The sequence below is a fragment of the Typha latifolia genome, chromosome 14, assembly GCF_019914945.1.
Source record: "Typha latifolia isolate L0001 chromosome 14, TyphaL0001v2, whole genome shotgun sequence".
Lineage (NCBI taxonomy): Eukaryota > Viridiplantae > Streptophyta > Magnoliopsida > Poales > Typhaceae > Typha > Typha latifolia.
The window spans coordinates 6,740,781-6,766,169 of record NC_133099.1 but is presented as its reverse complement, the minus strand read 5'-3'; the positions used below and the strand labels follow the sequence as shown (position 1 = coordinate 6,766,169).

The 25,389-nt window shown below is 35.8% G+C and overlaps 2 protein-coding genes across 2 annotated transcripts; one reads left to right on the top strand and one right to left on the bottom strand.

Annotated features, from left to right (window-relative positions):
- The first annotated feature begins 8,726 nt into the window (after window positions 1-8,726).
- On the top strand, window positions 8,727-10,393 carry LOC140800816 (homeobox-leucine zipper protein HAT4-like). The gene is made up of 4 exons (XM_073155695.1): window positions 8,727-9,001; window positions 9,134-9,432; window positions 9,526-9,605; window positions 9,711-10,393. The coding sequence occupies exons 1-4, from the start codon at window positions 8,884-8,886 to the stop codon at window positions 10,057-10,059; spliced, it is 846 nt and encodes a 281-aa protein (XP_073011796.1). The 5' UTR covers window positions 8,727-8,883; the 3' UTR covers window positions 10,060-10,393.
- A 199-nt stretch (window positions 10,394-10,592) lies between these two features.
- On the bottom strand, window positions 10,593-25,240 carry LOC140801422 (U-box domain-containing protein 35-like). Its single transcript, XM_073156538.1, has 10 exons — window positions 25,098-25,240; window positions 24,529-24,765; window positions 23,360-23,481; window positions 23,159-23,280; window positions 15,522-15,718; window positions 13,074-13,360; window positions 12,859-12,960; window positions 12,346-12,774; window positions 11,304-12,056; window positions 10,593-11,133 (listed from the first exon to the last, which is right to left on the bottom strand). Exons 2-10 carry the CDS (start codon window positions 24,719-24,721, stop codon window positions 10,951-10,953), a joined length of 2,388 nt encoding a protein of 795 aa, XP_073012639.1. The 5' UTR covers window positions 24,722-24,765; window positions 25,098-25,240; the 3' UTR covers window positions 10,593-10,950.
- Between the last annotated feature and the right edge of the window lie 149 nt (window positions 25,241-25,389).

Here is a 25,389-nt window from a genome sequence, read left to right as displayed (position 1 = left end):
CAAAAATAAAAAAGATTTAAAGTTAAGATAACAAACCTTGATTGTTTGCATGCGACTATGTTTCTTAACAAAGAGAACCTTAGCTTGTGTAGAGAATACAGGGAGGGAGATGGAACCTTGACTTTATTGCTTGCGACATGAAAGACAGGGAAGAGATGAAGAAAATTTGGGAAAAAAATGGAGAAAAATAGGGTTTGAGCTAGAGAGAGAGAAAAATAGGTGAAGTTGTGGGAAGCTTCTAAGACTTGTACGTCGCAGAGATTTTTGGGGATTCTTATGGGGTTTGATATTTTAATTTTATGAGATAGGGTTTAGTTTTAGAAAATAGGATTTAGATTTTGTGGGGTAGGGTTTAGTTTGGGGAAAAGAATTTTGTTTGGTAAGGTTTCGTTCTGCTAACCCAAGATTTTTTAAGGGTATTTTAGTAATCTTTGAACTAGAGTCACATAAACCATATAATATGGTTAATATTAATTAGTTAAAGTAACGTTAGGGAGTTAAATAAATATTATAGGAAAAAGGAGGTGTCGCATTATAAAATCCCTAAAGACGGGGTGCAAATCACAAAATAGGCAAAATGTAGGATGTGATTTGTAAAATTCCCTAAAATTATACCCAAAATACTATCATATAATCAAAATTATTTTAGCCTTTTTATTAAAAGAATATGTTTCTCAATTACAAGTTTTTATTATAACTTCTTTGCTATCATTGAAATAATGTAGCTATTTATTATTTGTTATCATCAAATCAAATAGTAAACTATAGATGATGCCAACTAGGTCAGATCGGGTCACATCATTAAAACATTGGGCTCGATGGATTAAGTTTATTAATATTTTAATTAATTTATGATGTAAGCTTTTAAGCCAAGTCTATTTAAGTCATGTGAGTTTTTAAAACAAGTCCAATTAAGTTAAGTAAGTTTTTAAGGTAAATTCTAATTCGAGACGTATAAGCTTGTAGGGCTAGTCCTAGTAGGACTTAGTTATACCCGACCTTTATATATAGAGGGGTTGGGCTCCTCTTTTTAATCATCAATTAAAGAATTGAGAATTATAATTTAGCCTTAGTCCATCTTAGGAGTAAGAGTAAAAGTAGCATAGGAGTAGTCATAAGAGTAAACTAGGGGTAGAAGTAAATTAACCTTCCGTCACCACCTCCATTACCGCCCATCTTCACTTTTTAAACCCTAGTCACCACCTTCCTCCATATGCCACCCTACCTTACAGCCATCCACCACCACCTTTGGTGGTTCGCCACCCTCCAACGACCACCGCAACATTAGATAATTACTAATCTATTTATTTTTGACCTTCCTCCACTATTTTAATTTTATCTTTTCTCTCCAACTTCAGAATCATGTGAAATCAAAACTGTTAGATTCGTGACTCTCAACTCCCATAAAAATATTATAATTTTATTACATCCAGATCAATCTAGATTTGGTTTATAACAGTGGAATCATGGTCACCATTTCTCAACCATCGGTGAATACGTGCTCTAAGACAAAATCGAAAGAGATTGCTACCATGGAGGACCAAGAACTCATCTCCATACCAACTGGATCTTCTTCGAGGCCACCATCGGCCACCCTCTCATGAGCGCCGCACCATCGGATATTTATAATTCTATCCAATTTTGATCTTCCTTCCCTGTTTCCTTTTTATTTTCTCACCTCGATCTTAGAATCACATGAAGCCAAAGCCATTAGAGTCGTGACTTCCGAGACTTCCTCATATAAAAATATCATAGTCCTAACACAAATTATAAAAACAAACTAAACTCAAGGCAAAAATGAAAATCAAGTAAGAGAAGAAACATAAAGCTAAGAACAAATAGAAAATTTAAACATGGCAAAGACCACGACATACATATTTTAACATGAAAAAACCTCTCTCACAAAAGAGAGGAAAAATTATGGATCTAATGAATTTCTCGTTTCAATTTATTTTATGCTCAAATGTAGATACAAGATTCACTTACAACCATTCTCACTATGCTTAGAACAGTCTCAAAGATTGAAATCATTCTCTTGCTTGAAATTCAAGTCTAAGTTAGCTAGGGCAGCGGGCTGATTAAGTCGATTGAGTAGATCTAGTCAAGTCTAAGTCTGATGGATTCAGACCTAATTGGCACATCAGAGGACATTGGACTCGAATGGATCAAGTCTATTTACCTTATTTGTTTTATTTATTTATGTGACTTAGTCAAAGTCTTAGTAGGTTTAGCCATTTTACTTATTTGTATGAGCTACTTTTCTTATTTGCTTGAGTTAGAGTCCTAGTAGGCTAATTAAGACATGTTGAATTAGCTAAGTCTAATTAAGTTAAGTTAAATTAAGTCAAGTTGAGTCCGAATTAGAGTCGGGTTAGTCTCTATAAATATGTGGAGTCTTTTGATAATTATACAATTATTGGATTCATCCTTTTTGATAATTGTACAATTATAGGAAAATCTCAACTCATCTCTAATAATACTTAGGGTTAAATATATTCTACTATCATATACTTATACTCAAAATTATTGTAATAACCCAAGTAGGGTAAAAAAAAACTGATGGGCACGACGCGATCGGCCATGTTATGGCCGACCTCGTGCCCAGCATGTTGTGGCAGCGGTGGGGGGTGCCACGCACCTCCACCGAGCCACACTACTACATGCGGCAACGACACATGGAGGTGGGACCCGGCCCACCGGCCACTCCACCGCCGCCACGTGACCAACTCTCTCTCTCTCTCTTCCTTGCATTCTCCCGACCTCTTTCTCTCTCTAGCTCTCTCTCTCTCCATCTAGTGCACCAGCGGGCACCGACTATCGGAAAAAGTCATCGTTGGCCCTTCTGTCTATCGGTGAGCCTCTCTCTCTCTCTCTTTGTCAGTTTCCTCTCGGGACGTCAGAGGTTTGAGCCACCGGCAAGAGGCCGGCCGCTGAGTGGCCACCAGCGACCGTACCCCTTCCCTACGACCCAATCTCCTTTCCTTTCCTTCTCCTTTTCTTTTTTTCTTCTTCTTCTTCTTCTCCTCCTCCTTTCCTTCTTTCCTCCTCTCGGATTGCACCCTGCAAGAGGTGCTGGGCTCGGCCCAGCACTTGCTATGTCAAGGTGCTGGGCTGAGCCTAGCACTATGTATATTTTTATATATATGCATATTATTGATTACTAATTATATTTGTTTATGTTATTAATTATTTAATTAGTTTAGTTAATTTAGTGTATTTAATTTATGTGAATTAAATATAATTATATCATAGTTAGTAAATAAATCTAATTATATCATGTTTAGCAAAATACCTGCAATATAAAATACTATTTTAATCCTAGGTAGGTAATAGTAATTATTAGGGTTATATACGTATATTCTTGCGTAATTTTTGTAGTAACTTAATTCTTATTTTCTTAATTATTAAAGAGAACAATAGGTAGATAATTATGTTTTAAATACACTATTCAATAATATAATTATGGTTAATAAATAACAAAACAAATATAAAAATAGAGTACATGATTACAATAAGAAATTATCTTTAAGCCGGGTTAATTTTAATGAATAGAAAGACTGACATTATTTGTTATAAATAATTTCAGATCTCGCCCCCCCTGTTCAAGGCCCCCTGGACTTAGCTATCGAGGCTGATCGTTGTCGTAGCAACGTGAACAAATGGTTGTTTGGTATTTGTAGTGGTGGTGAGTAGTCTTATCCCCTAGATGTCTTTCTCAAATTATGTTATATTATATATTATGTACATGCATGTTTTGGCCTCCATCATGATTATATGACTTTATATAGATATGATTACAGTCGAGCATATTCTTATCATCCATATAATTAGGTTGATCTTCGATATGAGTATGATGATGATAAATAGAGATGATGAGATATGATTATACTGTTGTAAGATTATGTTCAGTTGATATGTAGCATGAGTATGCATGTAATAGATTAGCATAAGTATGCATGTGTTGACTACATAGTTGGAGACTACATTGCATCATTTTTCTCTTGATTCTTATTCCACCTAAATTTTTGTTATGTAGTGACTTGTTATCGTACTGGATATATACATAAAATCTATCATTTAGAACAAAAGCATGAAATGTGATTGATAGGATAGTTGATAGAAAGCGTGAGGATACCCGAGTGGGCGCGAGGGTTAGGGCGTGCCTAGAGATGATTGATCGCTCAACATAGTCGCAATCCTGTTGGCCTTACATCCGAGGTCGTTAGTCTGTATGCGCAGTAGACATTCGGACACATGTCGTTCGTCAGGGTATATAAGGTGAGCTATTCTCACGAGGATTCCATCAGCTAGGAAGGGTGCCTGGTCTGGATGGATGTTGATACCTAGCGGGTGGCGAGGTATGATTATATTTGAGATACTCTTGCGGGTGGCAGAGTATAGTCTGAGCCTTCGGACATGATGTTGAGACCGAGTACCGGGTGCTGACTGTGCACAGTGGTCTAGTATGATGATGACATATAGAGTGGACATTGATGACTGAGATGTTGAGAAATGCATATGATTTCATTATCATCTGATTACCTAATTATTGAGTAGTTAATATACATCATATATGATTACATTTGATATCATAATATCATCATGGTCGGTATGCATCATGTGTCATATTTGAGAGAGAGTTATGATGATACTATGGCATGAAGATTTGTTTACTTATTGTCGAGGATTATATGCTTTTATCAGTTATGACATGTTATCTACAATTCAATTATATATCATTGAGATTATATTCATACTCTCATTCATAACATGATGTTCTTTCTAATTCATATTATCCAATACATTATTTGCTCTTTGTTTGGCTTCACTAATTCGGGGTAAGGTCTATTCACTAAGCCTTTAGCTCATGACTCTCTTTGTTTTTTCCTTTCCAAAAACCCAGGTGAACGAGTGGAGTAGGATACTCCCTTAGAGATCTTGCTAGTGGGTAAAGAGTAGTGTGTGGTTAGTGTTATACGCTATATGAATTATCTTATTTGATGTATTAGTGAACATCCTCCAAAGTGTGTCTTTATCCTTGTCTTATATTCTAGCAGGTAACTTTGTACTTTTATAATTATGTATATACCACCGTTGTGTATGTGTGGTGGTGAAAAGCTCTTAATGATGTGTTGTGGCCTGTGTGGGGCCCAAGTAGGGTTATCTGTGTACTATTGACAGTTAGACTTGTGTTATTCTTAGTTTAGATGTTGTGAATAAATTTATGATATTGATACATATTTATTTGATTGTTAGTAACTAACCAAATAATTAAGTGCCACGCACGTACCATGTGGGCTTGTGCCATGCACGTGTTTAGGGTTGTAGGTGCTACAATTATTTTACCCATCTGTACTTTAAAAAGTCTCAAATCTATTTCTATAGTTATAATTAAAGTGATAACGTTAGTTTTTCTATCAAATTTAACTAAGCACCATTGTCATTTTGGTCATTTAGCAGCAATATCTCAAAAAACTATATATCCTATCTAAAAAAACACAATAAGGGTATTTTGGTCATTATAATATAATTCAGTTAAGTTTAATAGAAAAACTAATATTCTCATTTTAATCATAAGTACATGAACATTTAGAAGTTTTCAAAATATAGAGGAGTAAAAACTAATTTTAGACATAAATACAAGATGGTAATTTATAGGGTATTTTACAAATCACACCTTATATTTTACCTATTAAGTGATTCACCGTCTTTAACAATTTTGTAATCCGATCCCTCATTTTTTCCCTATAATTCTCATTTAACACCCGGATGTTATTTTGACTAACTAATATCGACTAAATTACTAAAATACTCTCACCACTATTTTTTCTCCTCTCTACTCTTCTTCTAAAGAAGGCATGAGTAATTTAAGTATTTATAAATTATTTTATATATTATAACAGAATGTTCCTTTACTACCGTTTAAATTAGCAGAGGGTGCTGAATGAGAATTATTAAGAAAAAAGTAGGGTCGAGGTACAAAAACTCAAAGACAGGGTGTGAATTATAAAATAAATAAAATATAGAGTGTGATTTATAAAAAAATTTAAAATATATTAAACCTTAAAATTTAAATTATAGCTCAGATTTCATGGTAGCCGTTCACCACTTCCTATATACAATGGAACATTGAAAGGAAAAAACTAATCCAACTTGCGAATACAATCATATAGGAAGGTCGAGCTAGAATACACAGCTGGATTCAGGGCCCACAGCACGTGCATGTGCTGCAGCTCATGCCCCACGTGCTCTCCGGAGACCTCATCGATCCCAATAAACTTGATCATCCCACCATAAGTTCCCAAGTAATATATCTCAGAACATACGGCTAGGATTGGCCTGATTTATCTTAACAAAATAATCGGACGGTTGGGGCTCCGTGTGCGTTTAGCCGAAGAAGGAATCTTTTGTTAGTTGCCATGAAGCTGCTTAGAAAGTGGCATAGCCATAGAGATTCCAATATATAAAAAATATCTCCAATGATTTGGTGGGAATGTTGACCGTGATAGTAGGTTTGACCGCATACCCACGTGTGGGCGTCACATGATCGTACATTTTCTTCGCTGGCTGACCTTGGGATTCCACGTAAGATGTTCCGTCATATGTGACGGAATATACTAATGATCATTAGTCTCCATCTTCTTCGTTGTATAAAAGTAGTTACTTAAAATAGGTGGTTGTTATTGCACACTTGGAATATTCCCCAGCTCAGGAATTGATGAGTTTAGGAGATCTATCTATCTATATATTTACGTTTTAGATGGGTATAAGCATACAGGAAAATTTACAAATTTCTTTAGCCAGACGATCTACAGTTGTTACTGGTCCGGTCCCTGAAAACATAAAGAAAGTTTAAATACATTTTATATTGAGTACTTTAAAGAAAAAAATGTCCTTCCTTTTGAAATTTTCCATATCATTTATGCCCCCAAAATTTTAATTAAATTATAATTACTAAGTTTTTCTTTTATAATTAATAGTGTCCGTGTTTTATCTTCCAACATTTTATTAGTTTGAACACCTTTACATGTAAAACTTTTTTTTAATCTGCGTGTCACGCTAAACTTTGTATCTGAATACACATTTATTTAATAAAACTATAATTCTTAAAGTCATTTTTCACCTCAATTAATGAAGTTATAATTAGCGTTCGGTTAAAAATTCAAGGGGTACAGTGACACGAAAAAAGTCTTAAAAAATAAATTAATTTCCATCAATAGCATAGGCGGTTAAAATAACCCAATAGAAAACTTCGCTCAATCTCAATCTGGTAATCAAGCGCATTGCAAACTGTACTTATCGTATAAATTGCTAGTTCGGAGCGCAAAATAAGTACAAAGTTGTTGGTTCCTCAAGATGCCAACTAAGAGATAGTTTGTATTATTCTAGCATTCATAGTATACACTTTTGCAATAAATCAAATATTTGGTTGTCATTCATACACCTCCTGGGCAGGTGTAAAAACAAGTGTAAATCTTCTACCTAATATCTTCGATTTATATGAAGTTAAGAAAAAAGTATATTTTTATATTAAGTGTAAAATCATTAGTTTTTTAATCAAAAGTAATAATAAAAATAATTTTATTAAAATTATTAACTTTTCACTATTTTGCCATTTATTTTATTTTCTTTTATTTTTAATTTTTTTTTAATGTTTAAAATATAAAAGTGGGAAAGACTGAATGAGAGAAACTTAAGGCAAATACAAAAGTTAGTTTTTTTAATTAGTTAATGACAGGTGTAAATTGTTTTTTTTATCCGTTTAGATAATCATATTAGTCCATATAATTAAAAGCGTGCAGCATGATGAGGAGGGAACTAAGGCACATGGATCGCACATGGGGAGGGGAGTCCGTACGATGAGTGGGTCCAATGTGGGTGGTAGGGTATGATTGGGGGAACACGTGGGACAGCTAATATGCGCGTGGGGAGCGCACACTTCTGATTCATCTACCCGACAGCGCCTGGGATTCGGAGATTACCCCGGTGCTCATCACTGTTCAACAAACACTTTGTTATTGCAATTTGCTGGCTGTGATCTGATGCAAGAAATTATCACACTTTTAAGTTTCCTGGTTTTCAAAAGTTTTTATGTTTCATTTTCTTTTCTTTTTTTGAGGAAACCCAAATGTCACTTTCAAAACTTATGAAGATATCTACGAGGTTTTTCCCGGATTTCTCAAAAAAGAGTAACAACAAAAAAAAATCCTAACTCTATAGGAATTTCATTTAAATATTTATATTAACCGGAGTTTTTGAGGGGGGGGCGGGGGGGGGCGGAAATATCATTAGGTAGGTAAGGGAAGAGCTGGGAAGAGAGCCCAGCGATTACGGGGGGAAATGAGGGGTGTCCGGAAAAGGCTCGACAAAATGACACGCACGGCCAGAACTTGTGGGTCCTACTTGCCTCCTCCTTGGACCATTCGAGTGCTTTGGACGGCTCAATATCGACTCTAATTAGCTAATTGATTGTATCGAGCCATTCAATTACCCATCCATTATTACCCATAATTAGGCTCCCCCTAAGTAACGAATTCCTTTATGATCTATATTAGATACGAATCTCCTTTTGTAGAGCATATTAATCTTCTTTGCCCACACTAATTTGGGATTTTTGCAGTCAAAACATTAAACCAGTCAAGGAGCCGGATTTTATGGGCTTGGTCCAAAGCTCAACAAGGAAGCTCAGCTAGAGTCAAATGGCAATAATTTATGCGATCATGCCTGCCACAATAATTGTTAAAACCTCCGACAACGCTAAGTCATGATTGTATGCGCTGCGACCCTTTACCTATTTAACACCCCAATACAACCACTTCTCTCCCCAGAGCCTAAGGCCTTTCATTTGTCCTTCTTCTCCCACCTTCTCCAAGAGACCCAAAGATGACAGTAGACAAGGTAGATCTCGGACTTAGTTTGAGCCTCACCTGTTCTCACAACCACAGCTTGCCTGCTCCTATCTATCAAACCACACCGTGGAGCAATCTCCTAGCTTCTTCAGGTAGTTTTTGTTTTCTTCTGATTCAGGTAGCTAATTATAGATCTATATTCCAAGAAAGAAAGAGTACTTCTTTCTTGCATGTGTGTTACATATACTCTTGGAATATGGAAATTAATTAATAGTGCAATTTAGTCGAGGAAGCTCGGCCGACGCTAAAAGGCATCGACGTTATCCGGAAGGCCATGGCGGTGGAGAAGGCGACGGAGGAGGAGGAAGAGGGCGCGTCGTCGCCGGACAGCACGCTGTCGAGCGAGAGCGGCAAGCGGAGCGGACCGGATCCTTTCGACATCCATCAGTTGGAGCGGACCGGCTCGAGGGGGATCAGCGACGAGGAAGACGGCGACGCCGGCTCCCGGAAGAAGCTCCGCCTCTCCAAGGACCAATCCGCCATCCTGGAGGAGTGCTTCAAGGAGCACAACACTCTCAATCCGGTATATACGCATTGCTCATCTAAGAATAAGAATATGAATGTAGCTTTCATCTCCTAGAGAGGGAACGACCTAAAAGTGTAATCCTTGAAACAGAGGCAAAAGTTGGCATTGGCAAAGCAACTCAATCTGAGGACAAGGCAGGTGGAAGTGTGGTTCCAGAACAGGAGAGCAAGGTACGTAAAAATAATCTAGACCTCTTAATTTATTTTTTTATCCTTTGAATAATGTGAATAGTATGTGATAATGATGATTAAAATGTGAATGTGTATATGATGCAGGACTAAACTGAAGCAGACAGAGGTAGACTGTGAGTACTTGAAGAAGTGGTGTGAGAGGCTAACAGAAGAGAACAGAAGGCTACAGAAGGAAGTCAGCGAGCTAAGGGCACTAAAGGTTATGCCGCCGCTGCTCCGACCGCCGCCGGAGAACATCGTCCCTCTGACTACCTTGACAATGTGCCCCTCCTGCCAAAGAGTCAACTCTTCTAGTATTGCTACCACCACCGCCACCACTTCTCCTCTGCCTAACCACCATCAATTTTTCCCGATGGTCACCGTCTCGAGTCAACGTTCTTCGACATTGCCGGTTCTTGCTACTGCCTATAATCCACGTTCGCGGTGCATCTAATTATTCTTTGCTAGATCTCGTGTTCCATGAGCTGACTAACATTGCAACAGAAGGAACTTCTAAATCACAGTGTTGGGTCTCTAATGTTTGGAGTGATGAAGAAATTGTATCTTATAAGTTTGACACGTTGTTTGGTGATCGAAAAAAGATGATTTTTTTCGTTTTTAGTTTCATTAGATTTGTTACTCTGTAGGTGACGGTAATGAAATGTAACCCCATCTACTTTTTCTTTGATGGGAATGTAACAATGTAAACTGTGTTCTATCTTGGAACAAACTTTATGTAAGCAAGCTCTCGGCAAAAGCAAGAAATCTGGAGCTTTTTCTCGGCTAAACTGATTTGCATAGTTACTGATTCATTTCAATTCCCTCTTGTTCTGCTCATGCTTCCAGGTAGATCCCCCAAGATATTGAGAACTTACAATTATTCACCAGACCCTCGACTCAGGAGAGTTGCAGTCCAAAATGGTTCAAAGAACAAGATTAATGTCTACCAGATTATAATTACTTACCTATGAATAGTTAAGGGAAGGGTAAAACACGAGCTAACTAGCCATCAGATTTATATGAACAAATAGCAGTTTAATGCTACATTCATGGGCCAAAGTTTTTTACACTCAAAAGTCATAACCACAGGGTAGCAAGCTGCACGGAGATCATATGGGGACAATGGAAATTATTTTCCACTGCAACCTTTACTAGTTATCCTTGCTTCTATGTTCTATCTATTTTCTTTACGTCCAAACAATTCTACAATACTTGATAAGATTTACAATATTTCAGTTTGGCATCTCCCACAAATGTCAACAAAAGAAAAAAGCTTTGTTGAACTAACTAGGTGAAAATCGGTATTAAGGCATATTAATTTATCCTCAGCTTCCAGTTAACAATATCAATTTGCCCTTGACTTCCACTCGATAATGGCAGAACGAAGTGAATGATTAGGTATAAGAGTTTTATTCGGTAACTGCAAATTTGTCATTGGAGACTTATCATTCATGCTAAGCCACATCTCTATCGCTCTGCCATCATAAGTGTATCCATCCGATGCAACATAGGGATCATCCATCACCTCCTGCATAGAAGTTGGTTCCATGGGTGTCAGATCACATAGAGAAAAATTGCATGCTCATCAGATCTTGTAAATTGCATAAACCAAAGTTGGCTACCATCTTAGGAAATATAATAACTGAATGGCGACTGGCAGCACACAGTTTACAGACAAGAGGCAAATGACATAATAACCTGAAGTATGGGACAAATAAAGTGGTTTGGAGGTGCAGATGGGATATGAAGTGCTGAATCTGGAGCCTTCATTGCGATCTCTTTCAGTCTTTCCACAATTGGAAGAACTTGCTCCTTCAAGTTAGGCCGGTCCTTGCGCCTCAGTTCAGCACAGCTTAGGCCAAGACGAAGCAACTCCAGCGTCTCCTCAAAAGGCCAATCCCCAGCTTTTGGATCCAATATTTCTCTTATGCATCGATTTTCTAATGCTCTTTCCACAGTGTGGGCAAGTCCCATCGGTGACTTTGCTGTTAGCAACTGCAAGATAACCATTCCTAAAGCATAAGTATCAGACTTAGGTGAGACCAGACCAGTCCTTTGGTACTCAGGGTCTATGTAGAAAAACGTCCCAACTGGAGCAGTGTCCTTGATCACTGTAGACATTGTACAATTCACAGAAGGAAGTATGGTGGAAAGGCCCACATCGCCAATTTTACTCACAAAGTTACGATCAAGCAAAATGTTTGCAGGCTTAAGATCACGGTGTATAATGGGTTCTGGCTTTGAACTGTGAAGGAAAAGGAGAGCTGAGGCAACCTCATAGACAACTCTATACCGGTGGAACCACGGGAGAGGGGGAGTATCATTTTTGCACTGTAATCTATCATCCAGACTACCATTTTCCATGTATTCATACACCAGGCAACCACGTTCAGGACAAGCGCCAAGAAGCAGCAAGAGATGTGGGTGACGAACTCGGCCAAGAATTTCAAGCTGAAAAAATAACCATTAACTAAGACAAATGAGGGCTTGAAATATTCTGAAAAAATCAAGTAAGAAAGAAAAGTATAGTATTTGAGCCTTTTGAGGACACATAAGTACACATAAGTAACAGATAGAAAGCTTATATTTGATTTAATTCGGACATCATGATGGATATATCTTTTGTAGAATGTAGGGCATGATATCAGATGGAGATTTTTCAACTCTGTTATATCTAAGAATTACATAGTTTATTCTGCCATCATAGTTGCTATCTATGCAATCCTTGAAACTTCCATACCTCTTGATTGAATTGCTTGGTTCCATGACCCTCATTTGAGTGAAGAACTTTCACTGCTGCAATTGTATGATGAAAATTACCCTTGTAGACAGTTCCATTTGACCCCTTACCTATCATAAACGCATTAGAGAACGATGATGTTGCAGATTGTATCTCGTCCCATGTATACCTCTTAAATTGTTCACTGCAACCTTCACGGTATTTCTCTAGCATCTGCTTCACCGCTAATTCCCTAGCAGCACTCTTCTCTGTGTACTTTCTTTCTGCAAGTTCTCTCTCAGCACATGCCTTTACAAATTTGGCCTCTCTTTCTGCTGCTTGACGTTCTTCCCTTTCTTTTGTAGCCAACAATTTTACTTTCTCTTCTCTGAGTTTTATCTCATTGAGTTTAACTTCTTCTTGAATTCGTCGAATACCTAATTCATGTACCTTATGCAAGATAAATATGTAGGCACATTATTATAGTTATCTTCCTCTAATATCCACGCTAAATTATGGAACTCTTAAACTTACTTGGCGAGAGGCATCAACTGATTCATCCTCAGCAACCTCACGAAGCTTCTGAAAATGCCTAAGTTCAATTCTCAGTCTTTCAAGCTCAAAATTAATATCAACCTGCATTTAAGAAATCCCTCAGAATGGATAAATCATTGCAAAAAAGGTAAGCACTCTATGGACATTGCAGCCAAAGGTAAACACCCTTTAAGTTGTTCAGTCAGTTTGGTTACCTGATCTTGATGAAGTGGTGAATCTAATCTATTTTCTGATGTTGACGTCACATCGGAATCAAGTAAAAATTCATCTGACTTGAAGCTTCTGTAACTTGAAATCATGCTGTTACCATGTGTTTTGGATCTCGTTGAACTGGAACTCATCGAACCTTCATCAGTATACATTCCTAAATTGTCGTAAGAAGTATGCCTCCTATCAGCAAAATTGTTGTTTATATTTGCGATGGCTTGGCTACGTTGACATGGTAGGGGAGAATGGTGAAGGGAGAGACTTGTTGTTCCATCTGTTTCAGTCCATATGTAAAGCAGAAGGAAACAAAATTAACTCAAAAAAAAAATCACTCAAGTACAAAATAAAGAATATACATATATGCATTTCACAGAAGTTGTAATAGAGTACATAGATTGATAGAATTATAGAATATAAACATATTCAGAATCTTTTATATTCATCAGTACAAACTGTGGGAATTACAGTAAAAGACAGTACAACTGTAAAAGATGCATGCTTACAGGTTGGGTTGTTGAGTTAGGTAGTGTCCAGTTTAAGTTAAATCTCATAAATCTTGTCACATATCAAACTTTTCTCAACTCAGACCAAATAGTTCTGTAATATGGTGAAATAAGATCACAACTGAGTCCTTTACTAAATAAAGATCCAAATCAGAATTGCTGACCAATTAAGAAAGAAGGTCAATCTAAGCCCTAACTCACTTTCACAGTTTCCATATTTGATAGCTGTTGTTTGCGCCTTTCTTCTTCTCCTCCTCAAATTCCTTGTCGAAACCCTACTGCCCTCATCTCTTCTTCCTTCGTTTGCATCTTCCGTCATTGTATCTTCGACCTTCGTTCGCTACGCTCTCTTTCTCACATGCAGCGGCTCCAACGGCCAAACCTATGTGGAGTTCCAGGGGAACCCAATTTGTTTATTTGCTGTTTTTCTACCCTTAATTTGGTTATCCTGAGTTTGTTTGGATCAATTGCAAAGACATTGTTATATCCAATCAAGATTGATGCTATAAGATAATTAGATTAACAGGCTGCACACAGCTACTACTGACATCTTTCTAATCTGAATCCCCATTGCCATGAAGTCCGCTGAGCTTTCTTTATTTGTTTATTTTCTTGAATGAATCAGAAGGGGAATATTTCTGGTGAGGCTCGGAGGGTTGTCATAATTAGCCAGGGCGGAGAGGGATGATCGGATCCTCCTTCCTAATTTGGCATGCTTAACCAGCATCCATGATAGGTTGGAGTGCCCGAAACTTGCTTGTTTTGATATCTCTGAAAATTATTTTTGAGCATAATTGTCGGCATTTCAATGTTTCATTTCTATTTTAGTAGTAAATCTAGTCAAAATTATAGATTTGGGGTTCAATGTTTCAGGGCATGTGAATTGTTCTATTATCTAAAAGGAGGACAAGTGGATGATGGAGAGGAGCATAGCAGGATTTATGGGTATTCTCAATTTGGCAGAAAAGGTAATGAAAACGAAACAGGAGCAAAAACTTCCACTTTTGTCTTAATTATTTTACATTCTGTTTTGGTTTTCTTTTCCTTTTGGTAGGATTATGATCTTGGGAGAATAAGAGGCTTGGAGCGATGTTGTTGTTTGCTTTTGTTCAAACTATGAAGTTTAAAATAGACTACGAACTTGAGTTATATTGTACTTGTGATGGATTATTGTTAGCTTTGAAACCTGGAACTATGATTAACACTTAAACTTAATTACTTAATGGTGGTGATTAGTGCCTTTGAAATTGGCACAATATCTCTTTAATTACTTAATGTTCTTTTGTGTTAATTTTTGTTAATTTATCAGTGAATTGGTGAGTTATTATTTTTATGTTGAATTTAATTTATGGTTGAATTAATATTTTTGTGTTGTATAAGCTTTTTAATCGTGTTAATCGTGTTACCCTGTCATGTTAAAATATTATGTGTACATAACCTGTTTACCATACGGGTTACATAGGTCATCTCGTGTTACCTATTTAATATTCGACTCGTGTTTCTGTCTATCAAATTTGACCCGTTTAATAATCGGATCGTATTCGTGTTAGGATGAAATTGGCATGATCCAAATCTGACCATTACACATAATGGTTCTTCCATAATAGTTTTTTGATACATATGTTATTCTTAAAGTTCAAGCACTTTATACATAAAATATACTTATACTTATAGTGTGTTGTTATTTATGAACATATTTGAGTACAATAGAGTCTTCAAGGGATCATAAAGAATTCAGAGTAACATATCATACTAAAAAGGACATAGAAATTGCATTAATGAACATGAAGTATAATAGAGTATTTTCATACTTAGATATATGTTAACCTTTTAATATTAATAACAGAATGGCATATACATTTTCTTGCTTGTAAATTATGGAAGAGATTCAAAGATTTCAATTGGGGTCTCATCTCTGTTACAGGAATTTACCTGAACATGTAGTTGAAGAAGAAGTTGAAAAGCTGGAAGAAGCAAAACTTGAACTATTAGCATCGTTGGTGATTTCTTCTACTCCTGATGTTGCACTATGAGCAGATGAGAGTTTTCCTTTGTATACAATATAGACTGTACAGAAGCTGGGAATGCATCCTGAGATTTTTGAAGACATCTTGGAGTCTTTAACTTTCCTGAGAGTAGATTGGTTGTTGCAATATGAGTATCAGACTTTCAGTGAAAAGTATAGATGGTCTAGCCATGCAACACATTATGCCAAATTCATGCATGGACTGATCAGAGCATGCATTCAGCAAGCATATGGCAAATAATTATTCATTATCTGTACTAAGCATCATTTTTAAGAAAGGAAACTCGGCATTACAAACAATTTTAAGATAATGGCAACAAAATTACATATTGAGAATAGGTGAAAAGGATACTTCTAACAGATTTAATATGTCTTATGTTGCTGATAAGATAATGTAACCTCCCAAAGTCGACAAATGCAAAGTCAAGGTTTAGAGTTTACTATGTTTTAAGAAAAACATTAAGAAAGGGAAACTATACTAGCAATATATATGCCATAGTCTCCTTGAACAAGCATACGACCAATAGAACTCATGCTGGATTCCTACTATAACAGGGGATTTTTCCAAAGAAAACAGTTCTTGCTAGCCAATAGACAATCTTTCTCCATGTTCAAACTTACTCAAAGTCTTCAAAACCAAGTGCAACTAAGTTATGATTTTACCACATCATTGGAACCAAGTCCATAACTCCATATAATATTAGATTACTTCCACCACTTTGACAAGGCACCAATTGCTACAATATATCTTGGTGTTTTGTCCAAAGTCAACATGTAAATTTCACAAACTAGAATAAGAAGTTAACTGATGCAAATATCAGTGACATTACATGTGCATATGTATCAGTGCAGTTCCTCCTTCAAAAAATTAATCTTAAGTCAATTATATTTTTTGGCAATTGTTTAGCATGTTATTTGCTTTTGAGTGTGAAACCGTAGTTGTGATCGGAGGTGTGGAACCCTATTCCTTTTTTCTTTCTAACCATCATCATTCCTAGAATCCTAACGATCCCATTGTTTCACATTATTTACGGTATCAAAGCAATGGTCTTTTAGAATTCAAATCTTCTCCAAACCACATTTTCTACCTCCATCGCCCATTAATCTACCCATGCTGCCCATCTTCCCCAACGTTATCACCATTTTCACCGAATATAGACAGCCCACCTCCTAAGTTCTATGCAGCTCAGCACTTGTCCTTCATTCGACACTTGCATCACGAATGTCAGATCATCACGAACTTCATCGCATGTTGAGTACAAGAGATTTCAACTGGCATGAGAGATCACCGTTATAGAGGAACGAGAAGAATCAGTTATCACGGCGAAATCGCAAAGCAAGATCCAATGATCACCATACATGGAGTTTTTCTGCATCATTCAAAGTCCATCATCACCTAAATCAACTTCTTCTTTGTCATAGGTGAGCCCAAAAAAGTTTGAATTTTGAAGAATTTCAAATCCCCCCCAAAAAAAAATATCAAAATTCCCTTTCTTTTCTTTCTTACCATATCTACCAAAATTTCAAATTTTAACTTCCCCCCAGAATACCAAAATTCCCTCTCTTTCTCCAACACATTAAACTCAAAGCTATGAACCCAAACCAAGTCAACTCTATCCAAATCCATTAGCATCCAACCCAATCTGCCATATTAGCCTTAACCCCAACCCTATTCCCACCAGTTAGCCTTAAGTCATCTTCAACTTCAACATATTTAAACCTACCCTAACCCCAACCTGATTCATTCCTTCACCAGACTCCCCATAGTTAGCAACTTCTACCGATATCATCGCCGCCAGCAGTGCTCTCTATTGACGATGACGCCGCTAGTGTCGCTCTACCAACGCCGTCACTGCCAGCATCACTCTCCACCACCGCCGACGCTGCCAACATCGCTCTCCACCACTGCCATTGCCATCTTCTCTAAACTCCACCTACCATCGCCTCTTGTAGTTGCCAACCCCCATCTACCACTGCCGCGTCTCTATCGATTTATTCTCTTGTCTCCATGATCAGTGTCATTTATGAAAGTGAGGATAAGTCTTGATATGAGGAAGATTTGGGTGTGAAACCCTAGCTTGAAGGTGAATGTGTGAAATCTATCCCTAACCATGACGATACTTGGCTTGACTGAAGTGACTTGGAACAATAAGAACTCGACAAATTAGAACAGTATAAGAAAAGTTTTAGTCCACTACTCAAAGTCACTAAGAATAAGTCTTGTCATAAGAAAAACGTGGGTGTAAAACTCTAGCTTGAAGGTGGAGGTATGAAACTTATCCCCGAATATGATGATATTAGGCTTGATTGTAGTGACTTGGAGTGTCAAGAAACTATGGGACTTAAGCAATATGAATGCTGGACTAGAGCAATATGAATGTTGCAGGGGACAAAGTCGAATTCTCTCCCACTCAAGAAGAATGATGCAGACATCAGTGACATACTACACAAGCACATTTGTTAGTACAGTTCCTCCTTCAAAAAATTAATCTTAAGTCAATTATTTTTATTATACATTTTGTTATTTATAGTGTTTAGTGTTATATTTACTTTTTTACAATTGTTTAGAGTGTTATTTGCTTATTGTCATTTATAAGGTCTATATATATACTAACTTTTTTCTCAGTCGGAGATTTATCTCTAATGTGAGTTGTGGGCATGTAACCTTAGTTGAGAATGAAGGTGTGAAATTTTATTCTTTTTAAACATTATCATTATTAGATCCTAATGATCCCGTTGTTTCACATCATTAACTCAACCTCCAACTAATCAATTGTATATGACAAATATATTCCGCATAACATGATGCCACAAGTTCTTTTTTCACAACTCCACAAGGCACAATGCTTCTGTGCAAAAGTTAAGATTTCTGACCTTCTTCCTCCCATTACAAACTAAAGAACCTTTCCGTGTTTCATGGCTGCACTTGAAATTGCATAACTACAAAATCTACAATCAAAATCTTGAAAGAAATCAGGATCCTTTTTAGAATTGGAAATCTACTAAACTTTAGTCTTGTGGTTGAACTTCTAAAACACAACAGCCATGGCCACCATGCTGGTTTTGTCTTCATAGTGCCACGCTATTGTTGTTGTGGTGGAAAATGGGCAAACTAGCACGTGGTGGCCAACACGGTGAATCATGGCAGCCGTCACCGATGATTATGGCCAATGATAGTCATAGCATGTTCAAATTTATTTCTGTTTTGATAATGTATATCAAGTACTCCAATTAAGGATTAATAAAAATGTAGCTCTCTGCTTGCATTTCAATCCTATTGACATGAGGCTAACTCGAAGTCTTTCAAAACAACTATGCAAAGGAACATAAAAATGGAAGTATACATATAACTAGTAGGAATATCGACATTATTTTAAAATGAAGTCTTCTTCTTACATTTTAAATCCAGGATTTCTTTCTCATATAAGACTATCGTCATTTCATAGTCTTGACCTACAGAAGTTGCACAAATTCCTAGTTCTGATTCTTAGGATGAGACTATCTCCCAAGCATGACTAGACTCCAGCATGACATCTTGAATCGTGATGGTCTCTATATATGTCTATGATTCCTAAACATCAATCTTCTCTGTCAAATCAATGATCATAGTCAACACCAACCATACCACTAGGGAAGTTCAATTTGAATTCTCCCTAGCATGCTGAACTGGTTGATGAAAGGTGGCTACTAATTAAACTTTTAAGATCGACCTTAAAGCTTGACATCCTCTCAGAAGTTTGACATCCAAGCTTTTCCAGAACTCACCTTTTAACAAAGCATGACAAGTTCATTGAAACTAACATCACCAGCAGTTATGGACTTAGGAGAGATATATCATTGCACTTTAATCTAGCTTATCGTTTGTACTTTGTAGGATATGCATAGGCACACAAACAAAATATCAGAGTAGCTAAATATTTATCATGGGAAGTAGAAAATACATCCTTTACCATCTTGAACTTGATGGCTCCAGATGGAGACACGCATGAGCCTTTTGATAGAAATGTAAGTTTGCCTTTTAGGAAACCCTAACCAAACAACCTGATCTTGTTGTGTTGGGTCAATGACAATAGCTCCATTACAACTGTTCGACAAAGCCGAAAGGTACTTGCAGAAAACCACTCTTAAGAGGTATATAAGGAACCTCAATCTACAAAGTTGAGCACTTAGGTAGGGACAATTCTCAAATGTTGATCATTTATTATGAAAAGAAATAAAAAAGGGGTTGGCCAAGAACATTTTGATGGAGTGCAACTCTAATTTCAAATGTGAATCGTCATTTTGAGAAACATATCTAGCAACATCTTCCTGTTTACTTAAATTAAATCAAGATCTACTGTTTACTTTCTTCCTTATCTAAATAAAATTGGTTTAGATAAAAAAAGTTTCCTTCCTTTTCCATCTAGCAACATATTTTTAACAACAAAATCCTATCAAACTACAGATTTTCAGCAAAAGATCTCCATCGAGTGACAGATTTTCAACAAAAATCTCTGTCAAGCTGCAGATTTTCAACATCCTCTTCTACCTAGCTAGCTATGTTCAGCAATCAAATCTCTATCAATCTGCATATTTTTAACATCCTCTTCTACCTAGCTATTTTCAGCAACAAAATCTCTATCAAGCTGCAAAATTTCATCAAAGAATCTTCATCTAATACAGCAGATTTTCAGCTCTAATTCAGCAACAATTCTAACAATAATTGCAACAGCAAACAGATTTCAAATTCCTATTTAAGTAGCAATTTTCAGCCAAGCAAATTACTCATCTAATGCAGTAGATTTCCAGCTTACTAACCAAGATCTTAGCCACCGGATTTTATCCAAGAAGTTTATAAATAGAGGGGTTGGGAGCTAGAGAGGAATGTCTTTTTAAGAGTACATTTTGCTTAGTTTTTTTGGAGGAGTTGTAGTTTAAATTTCAGCTTTTAGACTTGCAATTGTTTTAATTCAATTGACAGCAATAGAGCTTTTTTAAAGAAATTTTGCAAGCTTCAAAATTCATATTCTAATATTTTAGCATAATTTCTTATTTTTGGGTTTGGACTTTGATGATTTTTTAAAAAAGTATTTGATCTACAACTCTCCAGTTCGAAGAAATCTATTTGGATCTGGGGTTTGATGTTTTTACAGCTCAATGCTAACAAGGGTCTTTAGATAACCAAGGCTTTTGATCATATATTTTGTGTAGTTTTTTATAAGAAGTATTAGATCTATCATTTTGCTACTTGGTCATACATATTAGAGTTACTCTTTATGTGTTAAATCTCATGTTTATCTTTACTCAATTTTGCGTTATTAATTACTAAAATAAATTTTTAATTTTTTTAAGGTTGAGGATGAAACTTGTAGATAACATATTTCTTTTATTCTAAATCTCTCATATTTTCTTAATTTCTAAATAGTTTCTTATTTCTTCTACTTTAAGTTTATTGTTTAGAAATTAGATATTAGTTGTTTTTCTTAAAAAGGATACATCTAATGATTTAAAATTCTTACTCCATATTTTTATAAAAGGAAGCAAGAACTTAATTTTTAAAAATTGAATTGTTCATTTAAAGATAATCTTTCGATTTACCGGTGATTGATTTCTTGTGAATTGTAGAAAACAAAGAGATTTAGATTAGCTAATAAAAATGTGTTATCTATAAAGTGGATTTTAAAACCTTGTTTCTCTCACACTTAATTAAAAAAATTTGTAAAAAGATTTTCTATTTTTTATAAATCTCCTAAACTCTTTTCCAACTAGGTTAAAATTATCATTAAGATTTTTAAACATTTCGAATTTTCAAACAAGTCCTAGTTGGATCGATACCTTGCTTATCGATCAACTTCATAGATTCGTACAATTACGAGTATTATTAAATTTGTCACAATAAAGACAATCCATACATTACTTTAAAAACTCCTTTGAGGAACTGAGATGTAAAATAAATATCATCTTCCCCTTTCAGGAAGAGTGACAAGAATCTTGTGTCCTATTTTCTTTTCCATCTATAGAGCCTCTACCTCCATTTGCAAAGAAAGGTGAGTTCATTTCACTATGTTTGAGAATGTTGCACATCACTTCCAGATTTTCTATACATATTCTTAATAAAGTAAACTTTAATTTTTCAAGATAAGGTAAGTATTGATAAGGTAAGGTATTGATCTACGATCATGGAAAAAAATGTTTTGGTATAGTGTGGTCAAGAAAGAAACATCATTTAGGAAATGGACAGCAAAGCATGGATTAAGTCTTAAGAAAGGTTGACATAGAAACGACTAGCTTGAAAAATGTTGTTCAACTATAAAAATAAATAATGAGGACGCTCGACTTTCAAAACATCAAAGTAAACTCAGAATGATAAGAACTGACAACTGAGGTAATTGAACCTATAAAACACCTTTGATGGTAGAGGAATGAAAACCATTTGATTATGACTGATGCATATACAGCCTAAATTGAAGAGAATATCCATCTTTCTTCTTAATCTTTGATAAGGAAACAAAAAGATAAATATTTAATCATATTCTAATACTTCCCTTGATTCTGGGTTTGAGAAATTCTGATAGGCTCAAGAAGTGGATTTGACTTCAGAAGTTTTTAAATTATAAGTGTCAGATGAGATTGGCAAGATTCGAATTCAGAACCTTTTCTTTGATACCTTTAACTGACTAATTATTCTAACAAATCTATACAATAAGTTCATTAACCAACAATTGAGGTAACATGCAAATATGAAGCTCCCTAAAAGCAATTAGCATGGGGTACTTCAATTTCTAGATTCTTTATTGTGTTAGGCACTATGAGAACTCCTAGTCCTAGATCATTTCAAATTATCATTTATGAGCATTCCTTTTCTTGCCTAATATTTAGTGGACTAGTATAAATGTTGACATCCACTTCCTGATTAAAAAGTAAAGGGACCTAAGAGCGATAAAGTATGGATTACCAAATGAATGAATCAAGGAAATAACATACCACAATCAATTCGTTGGTGAAAATGTCATAAGATAGTCGGATCTCATGTAATGCAAATACACGAAGCTTTGCTTTGTATTTTTGGCCATATCATGAAAAAGTTCTGGAAAGGGAAAATTAACTAGAAACCTAGTGACAATTTTCCAGAACCTAATTCTGATTGCCAACTTGCCATTATTATCTGGATTAGCCAAAAGGTTCCTTCTCTAAAAACTTCGAGAAAGAGATCCTAGCACCTCACAATAAATAGTCCGTTTTGCATTCTTCTTTTCAAGTCATTAAGTAGTGTCCTGCTTATTAGGTTGTTAGTTGTCTACAACATACAAAAAAACATGTCATTTAAATTGCATGAAAACTCATGATAAAAATTACAGAGGTACTTTACATGAATATGAAAGCATATCATATACACACACGCTAAATTAATTTTCACTCACTAAATTAATTTACAAAGTTACTTGCTATTTTAAATTTTTAACTGAAACAAAGCGCATTCACATTACTTTCTAAAATTCAATTAAATTTGCAAAGACACTCGATACTTGAATCAAAAGTAGAGTACTTAAGCGTCTTGTATTACCTAGTAAAGATACTTTTGGATGAAGCACCTATAACTAGCTTGGTAATCGTAAATTTAGCGATTTCCCCAGATATTGCATCAGCTACATCATCTGCCTCAATTATTACAGCTTCAGCCTCCACCTGCATACCAAATCATTTTAGTGCTTATCCTTCAGTGATTCAAATTCTTAAGAACATACTACAAAATTAGCACACTGACCTGATGTTTAGCACACATTTTCTTGTATGGTGAAAGCATAGCATTTATCTGCCACTCCACCTCTTTCTTGTATGCAGACGCTACATCTTCTCGCACGTTGGATATAGGAAGGTAATTTCCCACTGAAATTAAAAGAACAGAAATACTTTATCAATCGTTATGTTTTACATTCTTTCTTGCATGCAGAGGAAAGATAAAAGCCAAAATAGAAGAAGAAAGTAATTATGCAACAATAAAAGTCATATATGTATTAAGATAACTGAACAAAGAAACAAGATATTGAGATGCCATGATATGTCCATTGATGGAAGGCATGTACACTACGATGTGCCTTAAGTAGTTCACCATTGCTGCAAAGCTGCCGACAATGGCCGACCACAACTGAGATGTATTAGATGGCAAAATACTAACTTTATATGCACACCCGATCAAGCAAGCATATGAGAATGGATGGATTAGCTGACCAGTGTATGTCCTATCCACTCAATAATGTAAAATCCTTCTATTCAGAAAATGCATGACTAAGAATATATTAGTCTTAGAGAAAGTGGCTAAGGTGTCATTTGGCTTCATGCATTTACAAAAAGACTGATCTACACATATAAAGTACAATAGAAAAATTACTTATTTTAATGGATCAATGGAATATCATTTCCAAAGGATAAGTAGGGCAGCTGATAAAAAAAAAGTTGGCTCATATGTTGCATGTTGAAATCTACCCTAATTAAGTGGGTGTCAAAATGCATTCTCTCAAACTTTAATGGGAAGAAAAGAGAGAAGATGTGATACTTTTGTTTACATTGGTTTTTCATTTAACACTACAAATGTATCTTGAAACACATGAAATCAAACTGGTCCTTAAGAAGTTTCTTGTTATAAAATTCCACTCACCTACAAAGTTTAGCATTGCTAACACAAAACACACACACACACAAAAGTAGGAGGTGTGGACTAACTCCAAGAATTATGATCTTGCATAAACTAGCCAAAGTAGAATCTTGTATTCAATAAGTGAGCATGTTCCTTTACAAGGAGGGAATAAATTTAATCGTTGTTCCTCAAATTAAAACAAATCGACTATAGGAAACAAATGTATGAGATTGCACTAAGAAGAACCTTCAAACACTGAAACAGGATTTTGAGAACAATCATTTTATAAGAGATCTTACTTGGTGTCGGTATCATGGTGATCTTCGAACGAATATGCAGCAGCCTGAAGAAAACTCTCCCTTCAGGTATGAATTTCTCGAGAGCCCATTTAACCGCATATTTGCTGTTCTTACTTCCATTAACCGCGATTGCAACAGTTAAGAACGTGGGAACTTTCAATTCTTCCGGTTCATCAGCTTCCTGAATTTCCATATCTTCTCGCTTTCTTGCACCAATCAGTAATCAAAATCACTCCTCTGCCAATAAAAAGAAATGGTTCATTATTTTCTCCATATTGCCTAGTTCTTGGAGGCATGAGTAGATTTCTCAAGGACATCTTTAGAGAGAAAGAATATTGCATAACGATTAGTACTAATCCTGAACGGTTTAGATCATTTGCAAATATCTGCAGAAGTAAAAGCTAAATACCAAATGCACAAACAATGAAGGGCAAAAAAACAAGCATTTTGACCGCATAATGTTATAAAAAATCTACTCTCTTCACAGATAAAACAAAACAAAACAAAAACCCAGAACCGGTGCATCGTTTTATTCCAAAATACAAGGCAGAGAAGGAGAAAGGAAATACCATGAACAACCATGAAGGCTTCGAGGCATGAAACGGAGATGGAACCTCCTTTGATCAGTGAAACCCGCGAAACAAAGAGAGAAGAAACCAGGAGACAAGGGAAAATCCAAAAGGACTCACCGTATGATATGAATGAACAGAAGGGAACCCAAAAAAATAGTTAGAAGTTTCTCTAGAAAATATATAAATAGATTAGCGTGACAGGCTGACAGCAAAAGTTTTGAGATTGATTGGATTGCTACGACTTTTCTAACAGATTTAAGGGTTAATTACGTCAAACACCCAGAACTAT